Raw genomic sequence first — 20,074 nt, 5'->3', positions numbered from 1 at the left:
ATCTTTGTGGAAGAAATATCCTTATATAGAGAGTGGTGATGGTGCTCAATACATAAATACGTGACTATATGGGGAACCAACGATTGTTTACTTAGGACAGAATGTATGGTGTTTGAACAAAACCATCTTAAAAGAAATGGTTTGATGAAGAAACCTTGAGGGCACTATATCGCGTGAAATAAGACAGACACGTGAAGGCAAATATTGCAGGGTCTCACGGATATGAACTAATTATAATATGTAAACTCATAGACATGAAATATAAGTTACCAAGGTATACAATGAGGCTAAATAATGGGGAGCAGTTGCTTATTATGAGCAGAATGTTCAACTAGGGTGAATTTAAATATTTGGAAATGAACAGGGGTGATGGTAGCATGTAATTAGAATAACTAACAGTGCTAAAAGGTGTGTGAAGGTGTTGGAAGGGTAAGCTCAGAGTCATGCATGTCACCAGAAGGAAAGTTGGAGGTTTAAAGATGGGAATGTATAAAACAGTGAATCTTGTGGTGGACAATGTCCGTGATTAACTATACAAATATTAGAAATCTCTCTCACAAACTAGAACAAATGTATGTCACTATAACTAGAGGTTAATAATAAAGAGGCATATAAGGAAAAAATATATACTTATTGCAAACTATATACTACAGTTAGTAGTCTTTTAACATTCTTTCATTAACAATAACAAATGTACTATACCAAAACCATGAATCAATAATGGAGGAGGGGAATGGCATGGTTAGGGGTATGGGAGGATGTGAGTTTCTCTTTTTTGTCTTTGTTTCTTTTCTAGAGTAGTGAAAGTGTTCTAAAAATTGAAAAAAAATAATTGTGTTGATGGATGCACAGCTGTATGGTGGTGCTGTGGGCAATTGATTGTATACTTTGGATCTTTGGGTAGTTGTATGGTATCTGAACAATCTCAATAAAAATAAATTAATTAATTTAAAAAAATAAATAATAAATAAATAAGTAATAATTAAAAAGAACACCCAAAACATCCCATACCCTCTTTCCCCCTTATTATTTATTTATTTATTGTCTTTATTTTTATTACTCATCTGCCCATACATTGGATCAGAGAGTGTCAGTCACAAGGTTTTATAAATGGATATTTAATCACATGGTTGAAGATAGGACTAATTATAAACAAGCAGTTGCTTTATCAGCATTTTACTGACTGATAATTATTAAACATGGGTTCATGTTAGAACAAGAGCTTGATTTTATTTTGGAAAACCAATGAATGGCCACAAGAATGAATGCAAGAACTAAAGTTCAATGCAGGTCCCAGTAATATTTTTGTTTAATATTAATGTTAATGATTTCTTTCCAGGCTATTTATCATTCTACTAATTGTCATCAGCATTTTGTGGGTCCCTTTTGTACAGCTTTCTCAAAACGGGCAACTATTCCATTACATAGAATCAATTTCTAGCTACCTTGGACCTCCAATTGCAGCTGTCTTCCTGCTTGCCATTTTCTATAAGAGAGTCAATGAACAGGTAGGTAAAAGGAGAAAAATTTCCTCTGCTAAAATGAGAAAAACTGTTTATTTCACTGGGGTAGAAAAATATTTCCTTTCACCCTAATTTTATATCTCCAAGTTTCATCTCAATTTCAGTTTCATCCAGCTATAATTCTTGATGCTCATTCAAGTGTATAAATATATAATGCACATTCACAGTATAGTTTTATACTTCTTGTGAAATACTATGTACATATATAACACAGTGCTGAAGAACACAGGTTTCGAAATCAGACTGCCGGGGCCCAATCCTGCATGTGATTTTCAGCAAATCAGTCTATTCTCTGTGCCTCAGTTTCCTCATATGTAAAATAAAGATCATAGTAGTACTTACCTTATGGGGTTGTTCTGATGATAAATGAACTGAAATGTCTAAAGTGCTTTTTAAGAAGACATAGCATACTAAAAAAGGGTATGATTGCTATTATGATATATGTAATTGATCAACTGTAATGGACCATGTAAATTTAATCCCTTAATTGTTCCAAGGTGTTGTACTTACTATTATTAAAATTATAATTTTTGGATAAGGAGCCGGTTTAGAGAGGTTACTATCCCTATCCTTGCACATTTACTTAATATTAGTAAGTAGGGCCATTGAGGTTCAGATTCAGGTCTTTCTCCATCCAAAGCTCATTCTCTTCACCTCAATTCAATACTGTTTTCCTTAAATATAACACCTAGGTCAGGAAACGGGGGCACATGTCCCCAACCCCACCAACTTCTCAGAGAAAATCAATGCTTTTGCTTGTCAAAAACTTAGTGAAACTGTCGAAACCACATGTCAGCTATGTATATTGTATAACAGAAGAAAGTTCTGTTTACTCTACAAGGTGAATCATAATATTTTAATCTATATGTGAATGAAAAGCCAAGGAAAACTATTCAGCTTGGGGTGGGGTAGACAGGATGAATTAGTCTCGTGGAGCTTGGAGAATCAACAGTGCAGTGATATTTCAGGACCACAGAGAACAGCTGCTACCAAACACATGTGTTTGGAGCTTTCCTGGCTTTGGTAAACTTGTGCTTAAGGTTGACCACTTGTTTGTCCTTAAGTTGAGAAAGCAGGTAGTGTGGTAATTATGACTTTTCATCTTTTCTAAAACTCTGAATTTGTTCTTGTTTCTTTTGCAGGGAGCCTTTTGGGGTCTAATCACTGGCCTTATAGTTGGCCTCGTTCGTATGATAGCAGAGTTCGCCTATGGGACGGGCAATTGCTTGACTGCCAGTGCCTGTCCCAAGATTATCTGTGGAGTGCACTATCTGTACTTTGCCATCATTCTCTTTTTTATGTCCATCCTGGTCGTCCTGGGAATCTCCCTGGTAACCAAACCCATTCCTGATGTACATGTGAGTAATGAGTAATGGATTTGTGCTCATTTTTAAAGAACAGTTTTTTGCTTTCTAAAGCTGCAACTAGTCTCCAAGTCCTAGGCCTATGGAATCACAGCACAACATACCAATAGAAGTAGAAGGAACCTAAGAGATTATCATCCAGTCATTCAATCAAACAATGATTTGCACCTAGTATGTGCAAAGCACCAGGAATTAAGATATAAGGGATTAGGAAAAAGGCTCCATCCTCTAAAAACCTCACAATGCAGTTGCAGGTAAATTACACCATTGTTATAGGATAGCAGAGGAGATCAATTAGCATTGCCTAAAACCTGAGAAAGGCTTCACAGCAGAACTGTCATCTGGGCTGGGTCTGTTTAGGGGCAAAAAGGATTTCACATCCTGCCTAATTAGCAGCACAGATGTGAAAAAGTTCATTGCACCAGAGACCAAGTATAAGAAAAATAGAACAATAGATGCATTTGTTGCCTTTCAGAATGGAAAATAAAAGTTTGGTATGATTAATATCCAGTGTCAGTGAGGATATGTGGAAATATCCACTTTCCAAAACTGTTGGTGAGCATATGAATTTGTAGGAAGACAATTTGGCAGTATTATCAATTTTTAGATTCTTGTATCCTATGAGTCAGCAATTCCTCTAGTAAGAGTCTATTATGTGGCAATACATTTACAAGTAGGATAGGTACAGAGGATGTTCTCTGTAGCAAGGTTTCTAATAGAGAAAAAATGGGGGCCACCCAAATTTCCATCACTAGAGGAATATGTACCCAAATAATAGTACATTGAATATTATGCAGCTGTTTAAAAGCATAAGCTTGCTCTATTGCTAGCTTCAAAAAAATGCCCATATATGTGCAGAATAATATCACTTTTGGAAAATAAAATACACATAGACATATATATGTTTTTCTATACATACAAAACACTAAAGCATACATATCTGAAGCTGAACAATAGGTATCTCTGGAGGATATAAAGGGCCAGCAAATATTAAACTTTTTTCTAATTTAAGTAATTCTTTATATACTTATATTCTTCAAATTTCTCACTAACATGTATAACTTTTCTGTATTTTTGCATTTATTACTCATAATCTTCCCTTCATACTTATTTGCATATTTCCTTGGGAAGTAACCAGTTGATTAGGTATGGATGGGGAAACCTGAGACCCAGGATGATCCAAATGACTTGACCAAAGACACACCATTAGAATTCATGACTAAATATTGATGCTGAGTATTGGGAGCTGTACTGAGTAAAAAAACATTAGAAGACATATCATAATTTTCAGAGAAATAAATCTAAATATTAAACTCTTTATGCCATAGAAATAACCATGTTTATTTGTTTTTAAGAAAAAATATTATCTGCAGGACAAATGAGAACATTTATCTAATTTATATTTATGTTTCATTAATACACTGTGAATTGAAAAATTGCAAAATGGACTGATAAATATTTCAGAGAAAGTCAAGGATAATGTTGTGGAACTAACCTAGCAGTACAGTGAAGAGAAATCCTTGGATGATAGATTTTTGGCAGAACTAGAAAACACCTGGTCCAAATTAGAAAAGGAATTCAAGGAAGCCCAAGAAGAGAAATTTCACAAATAAAGTAGATTGAGCTTAAGAAACACTATTCTTAAGAAACATAAGAAGCAATGAATAATAATCTTACTGATGAGAAAACATATGCCTCTGATGTCAACACAAATAAAGCCAATTACAAATTCTAGTCAAATAAATCTTTATAAGAAAGTCATGGCCAAATATGAGGTCAATTAAAATAAGGCATGATTTTGAGCATATGATGGATTGTAAATTTTAAAACCCCATTTGATATGTGGGACCATTTCCTTAAAATGATCCAGGTCTGACATTTATTCATTCTGTTTAATTGCATGTCTTGGATCTGTGGCAAAAAAAAAAAAAAAAAAAAAAAAAGAAAAAAGAAAGAAAGAAAATAGGTGCATAATCATAATAACAAAAGTGCTATTTACTTATTTTCAATTTTTTAATCAACTTACAGGCAAAGCATAGAAATTTTATTATATTTACGGAAAAAGTTTAAATTCTGTAAAACTTAGTTTAAAAATAATGGTAGAGGTGACTGAAGTTGGGAGGTGGACTGAGAAAGGGATATGTAAGGCTGTTAATTGCTGTCAGGTCTAGAGAATAATATAGAGATACTATAGAAACTTGTTGAGTCCTGAAACAGAGTTTAAGAAGATACTTTAAAGTTATAAAAGTAACCACTAGATGAACTGAAAATAATTATGTCACTAATAACATTTGGGTGAAAGAGACAATGAGTGAAGCCTGGGTACAGTAAATGAGCTAAATCCTCAACGTTTATAAGATTATAAATTCAGAGTAGGAGTTTTAAACATACTATTTAGAATTTTTAAACTACCAGAAGGATTAAAACAGAAATAATTAAAAGTTGTCAGTGCATTTCAGGGAGTGGGTGTGGTGGGAGACAGTTTTTTCTGTGTGATCTTTCTTGTGCTGTTTGATTTTATAAAGTCATACAATAAACTAAGGTACTGCTGTATTATTGCAAACATTTCCCTGCCACTAACGTACTTGTGAACGGTCTCTGGACAGCTGTATCGACTTTGCTGGTCTCTTCGGAACAGTACTGAGGAAAGAATTGATTTAGATGCAGAAGAGAAAAGACAAGAAGAAGCTGACAATGGTGTTGAAGAAGGTAAAATCTGGTATATGATTGTTTTTCATGTAGGAACTCTGTGTGCCTGGCTTGGTTTTAAAAGACGCTGAATTCAGGTTCTGAAAAAAGCTGTTGAACTTACTGCAAATAAACTTTACATATTAACTTCTGAAGGATGATGGTTGTGTAGGTAGTTCTAGATTTAGTCCATCCTCCAGGGCATCTAGTAAATAGGCAGGAATGGTCCGAAACAACTCTTTGGAGAACTTCAGAGACAAGGCACACATCGTACACCAGCCAGGAATGAGTGGAAGAGTGAGACCGAGAGACAGATGGATTGCAGCGGAGAGCTGTAAGTAAATCGTTCCACACTTGGAGGCCAGTACACCTCCCCCACTGGTATGGCAGACTGACTCGGGGGTTACTCCCTGGTGGGAAGCAGAAGCCCCCTCTCCTAAGAGCAAGGGGAGGAGAACTCTACCAGGCACCAATTGCAGATGTGATTAACAAATTCAGACTGCTGAATACCCTCAGGGGCACAGATAAATTTACAACACAATCAAGAAAGAAGCCAGGAGTTCTGTTTCAGCCCTGCTCTCAGCAGGGAGGATGCAGAACTGATGGAGAGAGGCTTCTGGACTGGCTGAGCTCAGTTTGCTGAAAGTCTGTTCTGCACCAAGAAAAGGGGCAGATAGAGCAATTCAATTGCCAAAATTGAATTATTCTTTCCTGGCAACAGTGCATGAGAGTGCCTGTTTCCACACAGCTGCACTAACATGGAATATTGTGAAAATGAATTTTTGCCATTGATAGATGAGAAGTGATATCCCAGTGAAGTTTTAATTTGCATTTGTTTGTTGTCTTGTTTTAAGTCAGGATAAGGGCCATTTGTCTTTTGTTTCTATGAACTATTTATTTTTCTCTCTAGCATGTTTACATGGGATTATTAGCATATAAGTCTTTCCTTCTCTGTTTTTAGAAACTCATTATATATTAAGATTCTTGTAACTTTGTGATATGAGATGCAAACGTTTTTTCAGAATTGCCGATTGTCTATTTCTTATATTTAACTTTGTCATGCAAAAGTTTCCTATTTTTATATAATTAAATTTATCTATATTTTTTCAGTGGTTTTTAGTGGTTGTGTATGCTCTTTACAATAGCCCGTACTATATCGACAAGAAATAACTTCTGTCATTTAGAATAAAAGTTCTATATCCCATGTTTCGTGATAATTTTTTGATCTTTCTCTGTTTCAGATTACCCTGAGAAAACTCAAGGATGTCTCAAGACAGCTTATGATTTATTCTGTGGTTTGCAAAAGAAAGGCCCCAAGCTGACCAAAGAAGAGGAAGCAGCCCTGAAGAAGAAGCTGACAGACACATCCGAGAAGCCCTTATGGAGAACTACAGTGAACATCAATGCCATCCTCCTTCTGACAGTAGCAGTCTTTATGCATGGCTACTTTGCTTGAATTCTTATCTGAGCCACTAAGAATATTTAATAAGCAAATAATAATTTTAATGAGTGTCACTTTTATAGAGCTTTTTGTGGATTTCAAAAAGGAGGTGAGCAGTTGGCAAGTCTATCTACTAAAGTAACTACTGAACTGATTTATTGCTTGTATTGTTCTTTTGTGTCAATAAGGATAAAGAATTGATCACTTAGAAAGCCAGTGAAATGACCAGATATGTGCATAATCTAGAAACATGAGGCCTAAATTCTTTTTTGATCATTCTCCAAGCAGTTTTCCCGACCTTACTCTTACTTTCTGCAATTTACAGAGATTTCCATTTGGCACCGCCTCTCCCAACCCTGCCTCACCCGGTAACCTCTCATCTACATTTATATATATCTTTCATCTTCACCTTTGGAAAATATAAATATTTCCTAATTGGGAGGAGGGTGGGGAAGAGTGGAAATCACTGTTAAATTATTTTTATGAGTATAATGGGAATTATTAGCTTATATTTTACATAAATCCATCTCTCACTGAATGCTGCAATATCAAGCCCATTGATTGAAATATAATTCACATACCATAAAATTCATCCATTTAAAATGTACATTCAGTGGTTTTTACTATATTCACAGAGTTTGCAACCATCATCACAATCTAACTTTAAATATTAACATTAATTTTTTGGCATTTTTTTATTTGTACACGCATATTTTTCTGTCTTATTTCTCTGTTTTACTTTGACATTCTGATGACAATTATCTTGATATAGGATTGTGCATAGGCTTAAAAACACATCTTTTCACAAGCCAACAAATTAAAAAGCTGTTTTAAATAAATCACACAAAAAATATGTCTATCTTAACTGTTATAAAAAATTCAAACTGTGTTACTTTATAAAATTAAATATGGTACTATCCACCAACAACCCACCCCTCTCATCCATTCCCACTAACTTCCCAGAGAAATAACCATTAACAGTTTAAAATGTAAGCTCCAGGAATATTTCTATTCATTTATATACATGTATGAAGATACACTATTTTTACAAAATGCAATCTTGCTTTTTATGTTGCTCTGTGACTGGCTTTTCCCCATAAAATATATCTTGAAGATTTTGCCTATCAGTACATACAGGTCTCTCTCATTCATTTTAATAGTTGCCTCAGTATTCCATAGGTTGGTTTGCCATAACTTGGCCACTTTCCCTACTGAGGAACACTCATGTTGACTTCAATTATTTCCTATTATCAACAGTGCTCAACTGGACAAACCTGTACATTCATCTTTTCACACATTAGCTAGTGTTATTTTCTCTAAATTATAAACCATTTATTTTAGGAGTGTGTTGTTTATCCTCCAGGTGTTTATGAATTTTCTAAGTCTCTGATGGTTATTGACTTCTAATTGTATTCCATTGTGGTCAGAGAATGTGCTTTGAATAATTTCAATCTTTTTAAATTTACTGAGGCTTGTTTTATGTCCCAGCATATGATCTATTCTGGAGAAAGTTCCATGAGCACTAGAGAAGAATGTGTATCCTGGTGATTTGGGATGTAATGTTCTATATATATGTCTGTTAAATCAAATTCATTTATCAGATTGCTTAGGTTTTTAATTTCCTTATTGGTCTTCTTTCTGGTTGATCTGTCTAGAGGAGAGAGTGGTGCATTGAAGTCTCCCACAATTATTGTGGAAACATCTATTTCTTCCTTTAGCTTTGCCAGTGTTTCTCTCATGTATTTTGTGGCACCTTGATTGGGTGCATAAACATTTATGATTGTTAATTCTTCTTGTTGAATTGCCCCTTTTATTAGTATGTAGTGGCCTTCTTTGTCTCTCATAACATCCTTGCATTTAAAGCCTATTTTATCTGAGATTAATATTGCTACAACTTGCTTTCTTTTGGCTGTAGCTTGCATGAAATATTTTTTCCATCCTTTCACTTTCAATTTCTTTGTGTCCCTATGTCTAAGATGAGTCTCTTGTACGCAACATATTGATGGTTCACATTTTTTGATCCATTCTGCCAATCTATATCTTTTAATTGGGGAGTTTAATCCATTTACAGTCAACGTTATTACTGTGAAGGCATTTCCTGAATCAGCCATCCTATCCTTTGGTTTATGTTTGTCAGATATAATTTTTCCCTGTCTCTCTTATTGTCCTTTAATGAACCAATATTGAATCTCTTTAGTACTGAACCTTTCTCCATATCTCTCTCTCCTTTCTTTGTTTCTCTGTCAGTAGGGCTCCCTTTAGTATCTGAAGTAGGGCAGGTCTTTTATTAGCAAAATCTCTCAGCATTAGTTTGTCTGTGAAAAATTTAATATCTCCCTCAAAATTGAAAGAGAGCTTTGCTGGATATGGTATTCTTGGTTGGAAATTTTTCTCTCTCAGAATTTTAAATATGTCATGCCACTGCCTTCTTACCTCCATGGTGGCTGCTGAGTAGTCACTACTAGTCTTATGTTGTTTCCTTTGTATGTGGTGAATTGCTTTTCTCTTGCTGCTTTCAGAACTTCCTCCTTCTCAGTATTTGACAGTCTGATCAGAATATGTCTTGGAGTGGGTTTATTTTGATTTATTCTATTTGGAGTTCGCTGGGCATTTATGCTTTATGTACTTATATTGTGTAGAAGGTTTGGGAAGTTTTCCCCAACAATTTCTTTGAATACTCTTTCTAGACCTTTACCCTTCTCTTCCCCTTCTGGGACACCAATGAGTCTTATATTTGGATGTTTTATTTTATCTATCATATCCTTGAGGTCCATTTTGATTTTTTCAATTTTTTCCCCCATTCTTTCTTTTGTTCTTTCATTTTCCATTCTGTGGCCCTCGAAGTTGCTGATTCATTGTTCAGTGTCCTCTAGTCTTGCACTGTGAGTATGCAGAATCTTTTTAATTTGGTCAACAGTTTCTTTTATTTCCATAAGATCATCTATTTTTTTATTTACTCTTGCAATTTCTTCTTTATGCTCTTCTAGGGTCTTCTTCATGTCCTTTATATCCTATGCCATGCTCTCATTGTTTGTCTTTAGTTCTTTGATTAATTGCTCCAAGTTCTGTGTCTCGTCTGATCTTTTGATTTGGGTGTTTGTGTTTGGGTTTTCCATATCATCTGTTTTTTTCATATGCTTTAAAATTTTCTGTTGTTTTTGGCCTCTTGGCATTTGCTTTACTTGATAGGGTTCTTTTAGGATATGTAGGATTATTCAAAGACTAATCTCTAATTTTTCAGAACTATAGCTTGGTGGAGTACACTTTCTCTAACTAACCAGCAGATGGTGCATGCAAGTCACCTGTTCCCTTCAAGTCAGTTCTCCCCAACTTTGTCTTTGTGGTGTGTGGGAGTCTGATTCTTGTGGGGTCCAATTGGTGCACCAAGTTTGGGTGTGTTGTTGGTCCTGTCCACCCTGAATGTGGGGTGTGTGTCTGAGTGGTTAGGGAGGGAGGGCGGCTTTAATAATCAAACCTCCCAGGTGTTCCTGGAGATTTAAGGCTGTTGCAAGAGTCTAAACCTTCATTTCAGTCTCACCACTGACTGTCTCTGCTGCTGACCCACAAGTCCTTGTTATTGGCATATGGTCCCTGGTGTTTCTGAGTGGGTCCCTCTTCCTAGCCGTGCCCTTCTAGGGCCTCTGCTGAGGGAAGGTTGTGCTACATCACAAGTGCATGCCATCCCTCAAGGGAAGTTCTGGGCCGCCAGGCCATGTAGGTGCATTCCAAGCCTGCTGCAAAAATGGCTGAATGAGGCATGTTAATTTCCCCCTTTTCACACAGCCCCACCTTCTCAGCTCTGGGACACTTAGTTGTGGGTGCGTGAAAGGCTATTGTCCACGCCCAATATTGTGGCATGTGCGCGTGTTGCTGGAAACACTTCCCATCACACTGGGTTTTTTGGCGCAGCTCTGGGCTGTGGCTCTGGTGCTGGGCAGGAGCTTCCCAGCCCACAGGGAAGATGGCTGCAAGGGGTGTGGTTATTTTCCCCTTTTGGCTAACCTTTGTCTTCCTCACTCTGAGACAATTAGCAGCAGGTGCATGAAAGGCTATCTTCCATGCTAGTTATTGAGGCATTTGCACAGCCTGTTCCTGCCACGCTTCACTGTGCGGTTCTTGCTGCCGTATCTGCAGCTGCTTTGGGGTTTTTTTAAAAAAATAACTCATCCGCTTCTGAATGCCAACCCAGGTTGGCATGGCTGTCGGATATTCAGCAGGCTTACTCACTCGTTTCAGAATGCAGATTCCCAGTTTCACCACGTGCACGGTCCCTGTGGATTTAGCAGAACTTGTCCAGCTGGTGCATTGCTGGAACTGGTGTTCTGGGTCACTTTATGGCTTTTATCTAGTATTTTTCACAGAGGTGTTTTTTTGCCCTGTCTCTCCTAGCCGCCATCTTAGGTTCTCCTATTTTCTCTAATAATTAATTCCTAGAAACAGAATACTGGAGAAAAAAAATGGACAATTAATATTTTCATAAAAATTTAAAATTTGTGTCCAAAAAGGATTCACCACTTCATATTTTTTCATCAATATATCAGAGTTCTTATTTATACATATATTAATAGAGGATATTATCAATCTCAATTGATTTTTGTTGATTTGACATTTGAGAAATAATCGCATTTTAAAATTTTTTATTTCTCTTATTAGTGTGATTGTGCATATTTGTATATATTTATTATCTATTTGTTCTTTTTCTTCTGTGAATTTCCTGATACATTTATCTAGTCTGTAACTTATTTATAGACATTATTTGTGTATTTGTTATTTGCATGTGAGTTGCAATTATTTTTTCTTAAAGTCTATGTCTTCCTTTTAACTTTGTTTATGTTGTCTTTTGGTGTACAGAAGCTTTAAATTTTACTTAGTCAAATTGTTCAATCTTTTCCTTATGGCTTTTGGGTTTTTTTAATTCATTTGCTTTTAAATAATGGGCTCAAATGCACATTAGTTTGCAATTTAGTTTTCTTTCTTTGTAGCACATGGTACACATCACGATGGCTAACTAATGTAAATCAAACTTACTCATTATAAATTGTTTAATTATATATAATATAAATCTATTCTGATTTCTTTAACAATTCCTCTTTAGATGGATGTTCCTAAAATGTATGCAACCACATATAATGTTGCAATCATCATCCTCATGCAGAAATACCTGCTGAAGGTTTTATTTCTATAGGATAGAATCCTCAAAGTAGTATAACTGAAACATGAATATGATTATTTATAATTGTAATAGATATTCACAGATTACATTCCAATATTTTGAGGAATCCACATCCCTGCCAATAATGTAACCTGTTTCCTTGTAGGCTCAGTTACACTAAAAGTAATTGCTTTTGCAAAAAATTACTAATCTGATTGGTGAAATACCTCAAGGAGCTTTAACTAATTCTCTATTTTAACTTCAATGTTTGTCTTATTTCTAACCTTTGACTATTTTTCTATCTAGTAGTTTATGGTGGGAAACATTCTTAAAAATAGGAAACCTAGATACCACAAAAGGTGAAAATGCATGTTTGATTAAATAAACAATTGAAATTTTGTATATCAAAAGGCAGTGCAAGGAGCAAGGAAGATGGCAGCATAGGGAGTTCTAGGATTCAGTCCATCTTCCAGGGCAACTAGTAAGTAGTAGAACTGTCTGAAACAACTGTTTGAGGGACTTTGAACACCAGGCACATGTGGTACACCAGCAAGGAATGGGTGGAAGTGTGAGATTGGTAAATCATAGTGAAGAGTTGTAAGTAAATCCTTCCACACCTCCAATTGGCATGGCAGGCTGATCTGGGAGTCACTCTGGTGGGAAACAGAACCCCTCTCTACCAGGAGCAAGGGAAATGGATCTCAGCCAGGCTCCAATTGTGGATTTGATTAACAAATTTGGACTGCTGAATACCAGCTCTAAGCACAGATAAATTTACAAAGCAATCAAGAAAGAATCTGGGAGTTCTGTTTCAGCCCCACTTCCAGCAAGGCTGACAGAAAAAACAAAGGCTTCTGGAGTTGGCTGAGCTCAGATTGCTGGAAGAGGGCTGTGCCCCCAGGAAAAGGGGCAGATAGAGCCACGTACCAACTCTAGCTCTTGATTGGTGAATCTGGAGTGCTGGGGACCAGTCCTGAGATCAGCTTTTTTTAAAAGCAGTCCATTAAAGAAAGCAGCCCATTAAAGAAAGCAGCTGGCAGTCTCTGTTTTCAGCCCTGCCCTAGGCAGGGGCAGAAGTAGGGTTGACTGAGAGACAAAGTAACTAGTCAGGTGGTGGAGACAGTTCCCCCAAGGAAAGGGGGTCAGGACCCAGAACAAGTGGCAGCTCTCATTCAGAGAATTTAGATCCCAGGGGCTGGTATATCAGCAACAGTTTCAGCCTACAAAAAGCAGAGCCCAGCCTGTGTCTCCAACACACTTCTGTAGGGGCAGAAGTGGAGCTGCTTAAGAGTCACTGTAACTTTTCCAGCCTGCAGAGAACAGGGGGATGAAGAGTGGCTCTTCCCCAAGAAAAGAGGGAAATCAAAACCCAACAAGGTGGTGACTGATATTTAGAGAATCCAGACCCCAGTATCTGGGAAAAAATAAAAGAGTTTAAGCCCAATTTCCCCTCAGCCTCTGTCTCAGGACATGCAAGATAGGGGCGCGTTCTGCTGATAATTAAAGGCACAGTACCACCTTAAACCTGTGGAGGGCAGTGGGCTGAAGAGTGCCATCTGCTGGGCAGGACAGGAACAGCACAGAATCAGGAGGCATCAAAGGGAAGACTGGCACCCTCCTGGGTATCATCCCCAGGGAAACCTGATAGTGATCTACACCCCCTTTGTGAGTCCCGGACCTGTCTTTTCTGGGAAAAACTGACTGAGGTAGATTGTCTCTGAGGGTACCCTCTTCCCAAAATCAGCCCTCCAGGTAAAAGTTGCTAGAGGTAACTAAAGGAGTGTTGAAAACATATAGAGGGGGAAAAAATTTAAAACATACAAAATGCAAAATGAACAAAAACAAAAACACAGTAGATCAACATTCCCTGAGGAAGAAGAGGGAAGAGAAAGCTTTTCCTGAGGGCAAAACAACTGCACAAAAAGGGGAATCTCAAAAATCATTCCATATATGCAGGGCAAGAATCGGAAAAATAAGAGCTGATAAAGTTCTGATCAGTTAAACAGAAGCTATGTTAGAAGTCTAGAGTTAAGCTGAGCCAAATGTCAAAGAACAGCTAGAACACAAAGCCAAACAACAATAAAACCATAGGCAAAAGAGAGAAAATTACCTCCAGAATGAACTAGTCAAGAAAATCAGAGGCCTAGACACCAGCAAAAAAATCACAAGACATATGAGTAAGCATGAAGCAGTCAAAAGAACAAAATGAAACTTCAGATGAGATACAGGATTTAAAACAACTAATTAAGGATGTTCAAATAAATCCTCTTAATCAATTCAATAAGTTGAAAGAAAATGTGGCAAAGGGGATGAAGGATGTAAAGAAGACACTAGATGACCATAAAGAAGAACATGGAAGCTTGCAAAAAAGGCAATGCAGACACAATTTAAAATAAGGAGTCCAAAAACACCATAATGCATGAAAATTAATAAGTTCCATAAATGAATGAGGAAAAGACCAAGAGGTCTATTGTTCAACTGCATCTGGACAGGGAGGACTGTAACAAGGAATGAAAATAGCAGTTGTGAGGGAAAGACTTGGGTTTCCCTGCATGTGGTTTAACTCTTGTAATCTAGCATGTTACTTGCCAAGAACCAATAAAGTTATATTCATAAGCTGTTTTCATGGTGTTTTCCTTATCCCTGATTTTAAAAGAGCACCTCAATGTTAAACCATTAAGAATGATTTGGATGCTTTTACCTCTTTTTGATTCCTAATTTACAAAGAAGTTTTTTTAAAAACCACAAACAGATGCTGAATTTTATCGAAAGTTTTTTTCTATTGAGGTAATCATGGGATTTTCTTTTCCTTAAAAGAATCACTTATATTATCGTATGGAAATAATGAAAATTAGCCTCTGCTTCACTCCATTTGCAAAAATTAATTTGATGTGAATGACAGCCCTAAGTATAAAAACTAAAACCAAAAAGTTCCTAGAAAAATTATTAGAAAACATCTTCTTGTCTTCCAAATAAACAAAGTTTTCTTGGAAAGGACACAAAAATTACTAAACATAAAAGAAAAATAATAAATTGTCCACATCAAAATTGGAAACTTTCACTTAACAAGAGCCGCCTTTAAGAAAATGACCAGATAAGGTACAAAATGACAGAAAATGCTTACAGTACATATATCTGACATTATATATATACATATATATATGTATATAGCCAGAATATATAAGAAAACTACTGCATCTGACAATGAAAATACCAACAGCCCAATTTAAAAATGGGCAGAAGACTTCAACAGACTCTTCACAAAAAAATATACTGATGGCAAGTAAGTTCATGAAAAGATGACCAACAGTTTAAGTCATCAGTGAAATAGAAAGCTAAACACTTCACACTCACTAAAATGCCTATTAAATACAGCAACATCACCAATGGTTGGCAATAAAGCAGAGCACTTATACATACACTGCTGGTAGGAGAGTAAAATGGTACAGTCGTTTTGGAAAACACTTTAGCAGTTCCTTATAAAGTTAAGCTTAACCTACCCCATGATCTAGCAATTCTACTTCTACATATTTATCTAAGAAAAATGAAAAGATGAGTTCCCAAAAAGACTTACATAAGAATGTTTATAGCAGCTGTATTGGTTATCTATTGCTATGTAACAAACTACCCTAAAATGTAGTGGTTTATGACCTCAAGCATTTATTACCTCACAGTTTCTGTCAGACAGAAATCTATATGTGGCATAGCTGGGTGCCTCTGCCTCAAGTCTGTCACTCATAATGCTGCAATCAAGGTGTTGGCTAGGGCTGTAGTCTTATCCAAAGGCTTAATAAAGGAGTACCCACCCATAAGCCCACTCACTTGACTGTTGGCTGGCCTCAGGTACTCACTGCCTGTTGGAAGAAGACCCCAGTTCTTTGCCACATAAGCCTCTCCATAGGATACTCACAACATGATGGCTTGCTTGCCCTAGTGCTCTAAGACACTGAGTGAGAGAAAGGGTAGGTAAGACAGAAGCCAGTCTTTCTGTAACCCAATCTTGGAAGTGACAACATATCTTTTTGCTGTGTTCTGTTCATTGGAAGCAAGATATTAGGTCCAGCCCATATTCAAGAGATTATACAAGGGCATGAATTCCAGGGAGTGGGGATCATTGGGGACCCCTTAGAGGCTACCATCCATAGCAGCTTTATTCAAAATGGCTTAAACTGGGAAACAACCTAAATGTCTATCAACTGGTAAATAAAACAAATTGTACCATATGCATAGAATTGAATACAAACAATATTGGTGGATCTCAAAACCTTTTGCAAAGCAGTACAAACTGTATGATACCACTCTTATGAAGTTCTAGAGCAGTCAAAACTAATCAATAGTGACAGTTATCAATAGATTTGCCTCGGAGGACATTGACTGGAAAGGGGGTTTGAGTGCTCTTTCTGAAGTGATGGAAGTGTTCTAAATCTTGACTGGGCTGTTGGCTACATGGATATATAGATTTGTAAAACCTCATTGAAAAGTACACTTAAGATATGTGACATTCACTGTGTATAAATTATACTTTAATAAAATAAAAAAGAAAGAAGTAAGGCAAAATGGACATTTTTCAGTCAAAAAAAAAAACAATTGAATTTGCCATCAGCAGTCTTGCTTAAAGGAAATTGTAAAGGCAGTTCTTTAAGGAGATAGAAAATAATCTGTCAGAAGTGCAGATAATCAACAAAACTTAAGATTAAAGAAAGTGGGTAAATGTGAGTACATCTAAAGGACAATTGAGTAGATAAAATGACAATAATTATAATTATTTTATTATATATTCTATAATATAATATATTATTACAATTATTAATTGATGTTTTAATACAGGTGTGTATGTACATGTGATCATGCATGACTGAGTGTATGAATATACATCTATGTGTGTGCATATATGTAAACATATGGTATTTCTATGTATTTTAACACTATATAAATTGGGAGAGTAAATGGAGTTGAAAGTCCTAAGGTTCTTGCATTATATATGAGGAAATTCAAGTACAGATTAATATCAGTTTTTGGAAAGTCAAGGATATATGTTTTACTTATAGGGTAATAAATAAGATAACAGGAAAGGGCAGATTAATTTACAAATGAATGAGAGAAGGGGTTAACAAAAGTAGTCAACCAATCAAAACTGAGGCAAGAATGTAATGGTGCCTAAGAGTCTCCCCCTGAGTACCTCTTTGTTGCTCAGATATGGCCCTCTCTCTAACTGAGCCATCTCGACAGGTGAACTTACTGCCCTCCCCCATACGTGGGACCCGACTCCCAGGGGTGTAAATCTCCCTGGCAATGCAGAATATGACTCCCGGGGATGAATGTGGACCCAGCATCATGGGACTGAGAGTATCTTCTTGACCAAAAGGGGGATGCAAAATGAGACGAAATAGTTTCAGTGGCTGAGAGATTTCAAATGGAGTTGAAAGGTCACTCTGGTGGACATTCTTATGCACTATACAGATAACACCTCTTAGGTTTTAATGTATTGGAATAGCTAGAAGTAAATACCTGAAACTACCAAACTCCAACCCAGCAGTCTGGACTCCTGGAGACAATTATATAATAATGTAGATTACAAGGGGTGACAGTGTGATTGTGAAGACCTTGTGGATCACACCCCCTTTATCTAGTGTATGGATGAGTAGAAAAATGGGGATAAAAACTAAAGGACAAATGGGGTGGGATGGGGGTATGATTTGGGTGTTCTTTTTTCACTTTTATTTTTTATTCTTGTTCTGGTTCTTTCTGATGTAAGGAAAATGTTCAGAGATAGATTGTGGTGATGAACACATAACTATGTTATCATACTGTGGACAGTTGATTGTATAACATGGATGATTGTATGGTGTGTGAATGTATTTCAATAAAGCTGAATTTAATTAAAAAAAAAACTGAGGCAAGAAAGTAGAGAAAAACAGAATGTGGTCTGGAGAATGGGGATTCACTGGAGCAGAAATAATCCAGTTTTCCCCAACCTGTATTCTTTCTCAGGTAGGACTTGTTATTACAGAAGAAAGAAAGTTGGTAGAAAAAGCAGAATGAGACATAATAATGTTGGTCTCTACACCCAATGATGTAAATTGTACATGGAATTTCTTGTCATGGCTATCAGTAGGATATTGAGATTTCAGGTCTTTTGTTGCATCATTCCACTTTGGGGACCTCGAATCCAGAAAAAAATCAGGACTGATTCCAGTCTACTGGGTTCTGAGCTCTTTAATATCTAAGCAAGGACTTCTCAGGAACTGAATGTCAGATACACTCATATGTCTCCTGACAGACAGAAAGCGTCCTCCAGCTGTCCTTCCTAGATGGACCTTTCTCCAATGTGCATCAAAGATAATAACTATCAAAATCTTTCATTCCAGACCTAACAGAGGACTTCTTCATTTGTGTATGATAAGGTACAGGCAGAGAGAGATGAGATAAAGGGAGACATGTTCAGTTTTTAAATAAAACTTAGAAGAAATATAGAGTACCCAGGACTTGCTAAGCTAAAAATTAAAACTATACTCATCTCCAGTCTCTTCAGTTTGCTTAAAATTCTCAACATAATAAATGGCCTTAGTGTGAAGACCAAGTCAAGGATGTAACTTTAAGACCCTTTGATAAAACCTCAGAAAGATGTAAGGCAATGTTTCATGAACCCTCACAACTAGACCAATATTATAATAATATAAGGATATTAAGGGTACTGCTGCACATTAACTCTCTACTTATTCCAAGTAAAGAGATGACTGACTTAAAAAAAATTGTAGATTTGCATTTTGTAGAATAAATCCCAATAAAATTCACAGGGATCCCACAAAGATTTTTAAGAGAAATGTTCTTTGGGATTCTTGGGGTAGTGGGCGTAGTGTATTTTGCATGGGGAGGAGACAAGAATCATTGGGACCCAAAGGTGGACTGTAATAGATTTTTACAATTATGGCCCCCAATGACTCAAACATCCTTCCCTGTACCCATGCCTTTGTGCAGTGCCCTCCCACACTGACTCTGGAATTGCCTATGTGCCATGCCTTGTTCAATGGGACATTAGCAAACATGACACAAAAAGAAGCTTAAAAATACAAGTGACTTGGGCTTGACTTTCTTGCTGCTGAAATCTCCCAGCAGACCCCAGCCCAAATTGCTGACTTAGAGAATCGAGTGCTAAAATAACATTGGTTTAAACCACTAAGTTTTGGAGTGTTTATTTACATAGAAATAGATAACTGATATAGTGAGTAAAAGAGTAGTTATTGCATAATGGGTGTAGGGTTTCTATTTGGGGAGATGGGAAACTTTTAATAATGGAAGGTGGTGAGAGTACCATGATATTGTGAGTATAATTAATATTGTGAATGATATGCTTGGGACTGAGTGGTTGATATGGGAAAATTTATGATGTATATATGTATCCACAATTTAAAAAAAACAAAAACAAAAGAAAGAGCACCTAAACAGACAATGGCAGTAAATGCAATACATGATCCTGGATGGGATCTACCAAGAGAGGATAAAAGATTCAAAGGGACATTATTGAGACATAAGAAAAAACTGAAACTTTATGTCAGTATTAAATATCTTGAACTTGATAACTGCACTCAAGGTAATTACATGAGTGAATGTCCTTGCTCTTGGGAAATGTACATGGCAGTATTAAGTGTTCAAGGAGCATAAATGTTTATATTGTTTGTGTTCAAGTGTTCAGGAAATAGGTTAATAGATAGGCAGACAGATGATATAGAGATTAGATAGATAGATGGGTAGGTAGATAGATAGACAAGACAGACAGATAGACAGGCATGGAATGATACAATAAATGTGACAAAATATTAAAATTGGTGGATCTGGATATTGGCAGGGGTGGTGTATGGATATGTTGGAATTCTCTGTAAGGGCTTTGTATTATTTTTGTAACTGT

At 36.5% G+C, this 20,074-nt stretch overlaps 1 protein-coding gene across 1 annotated transcript in view; it reads left to right on the top strand.

Moving 5' to 3' along the window:
• LOC119519370 (solute carrier family 5 member 4-like) overlaps positions 1-7,031 on the top strand; it is a 37,462-nt gene extending 30,431 nt beyond the window's left edge. Inside the window, exons 12-15 of the mRNA XM_037816952.1 lie at positions 1,340-1,508; positions 2,666-2,881; positions 5,494-5,596; positions 6,817-7,031. Of these exons, the coding sequence (XP_037672880.1) occupies positions 1,340-1,508; positions 2,666-2,881; positions 5,494-5,596; positions 6,817-7,031 (703 nt within the window). The remainder of the gene's footprint in view (positions 1-1,339; positions 1,509-2,665; positions 2,882-5,493; positions 5,597-6,816) is intronic.
• The last annotated feature ends 13,043 nt before the right edge of the window (positions 7,032-20,074 follow it).

The sequence above is a fragment of the Choloepus didactylus genome, chromosome 23, assembly GCF_015220235.1.
Source record: "Choloepus didactylus isolate mChoDid1 chromosome 23, mChoDid1.pri, whole genome shotgun sequence".
NCBI classification, from domain to species: Eukaryota; Metazoa; Chordata; class Mammalia; order Pilosa; family Megalonychidae; genus Choloepus; species Choloepus didactylus.
The sequence above is the reverse complement of the archived record's forward strand: the minus strand, read 5'-3'. Positions and strand labels throughout refer to the sequence as shown.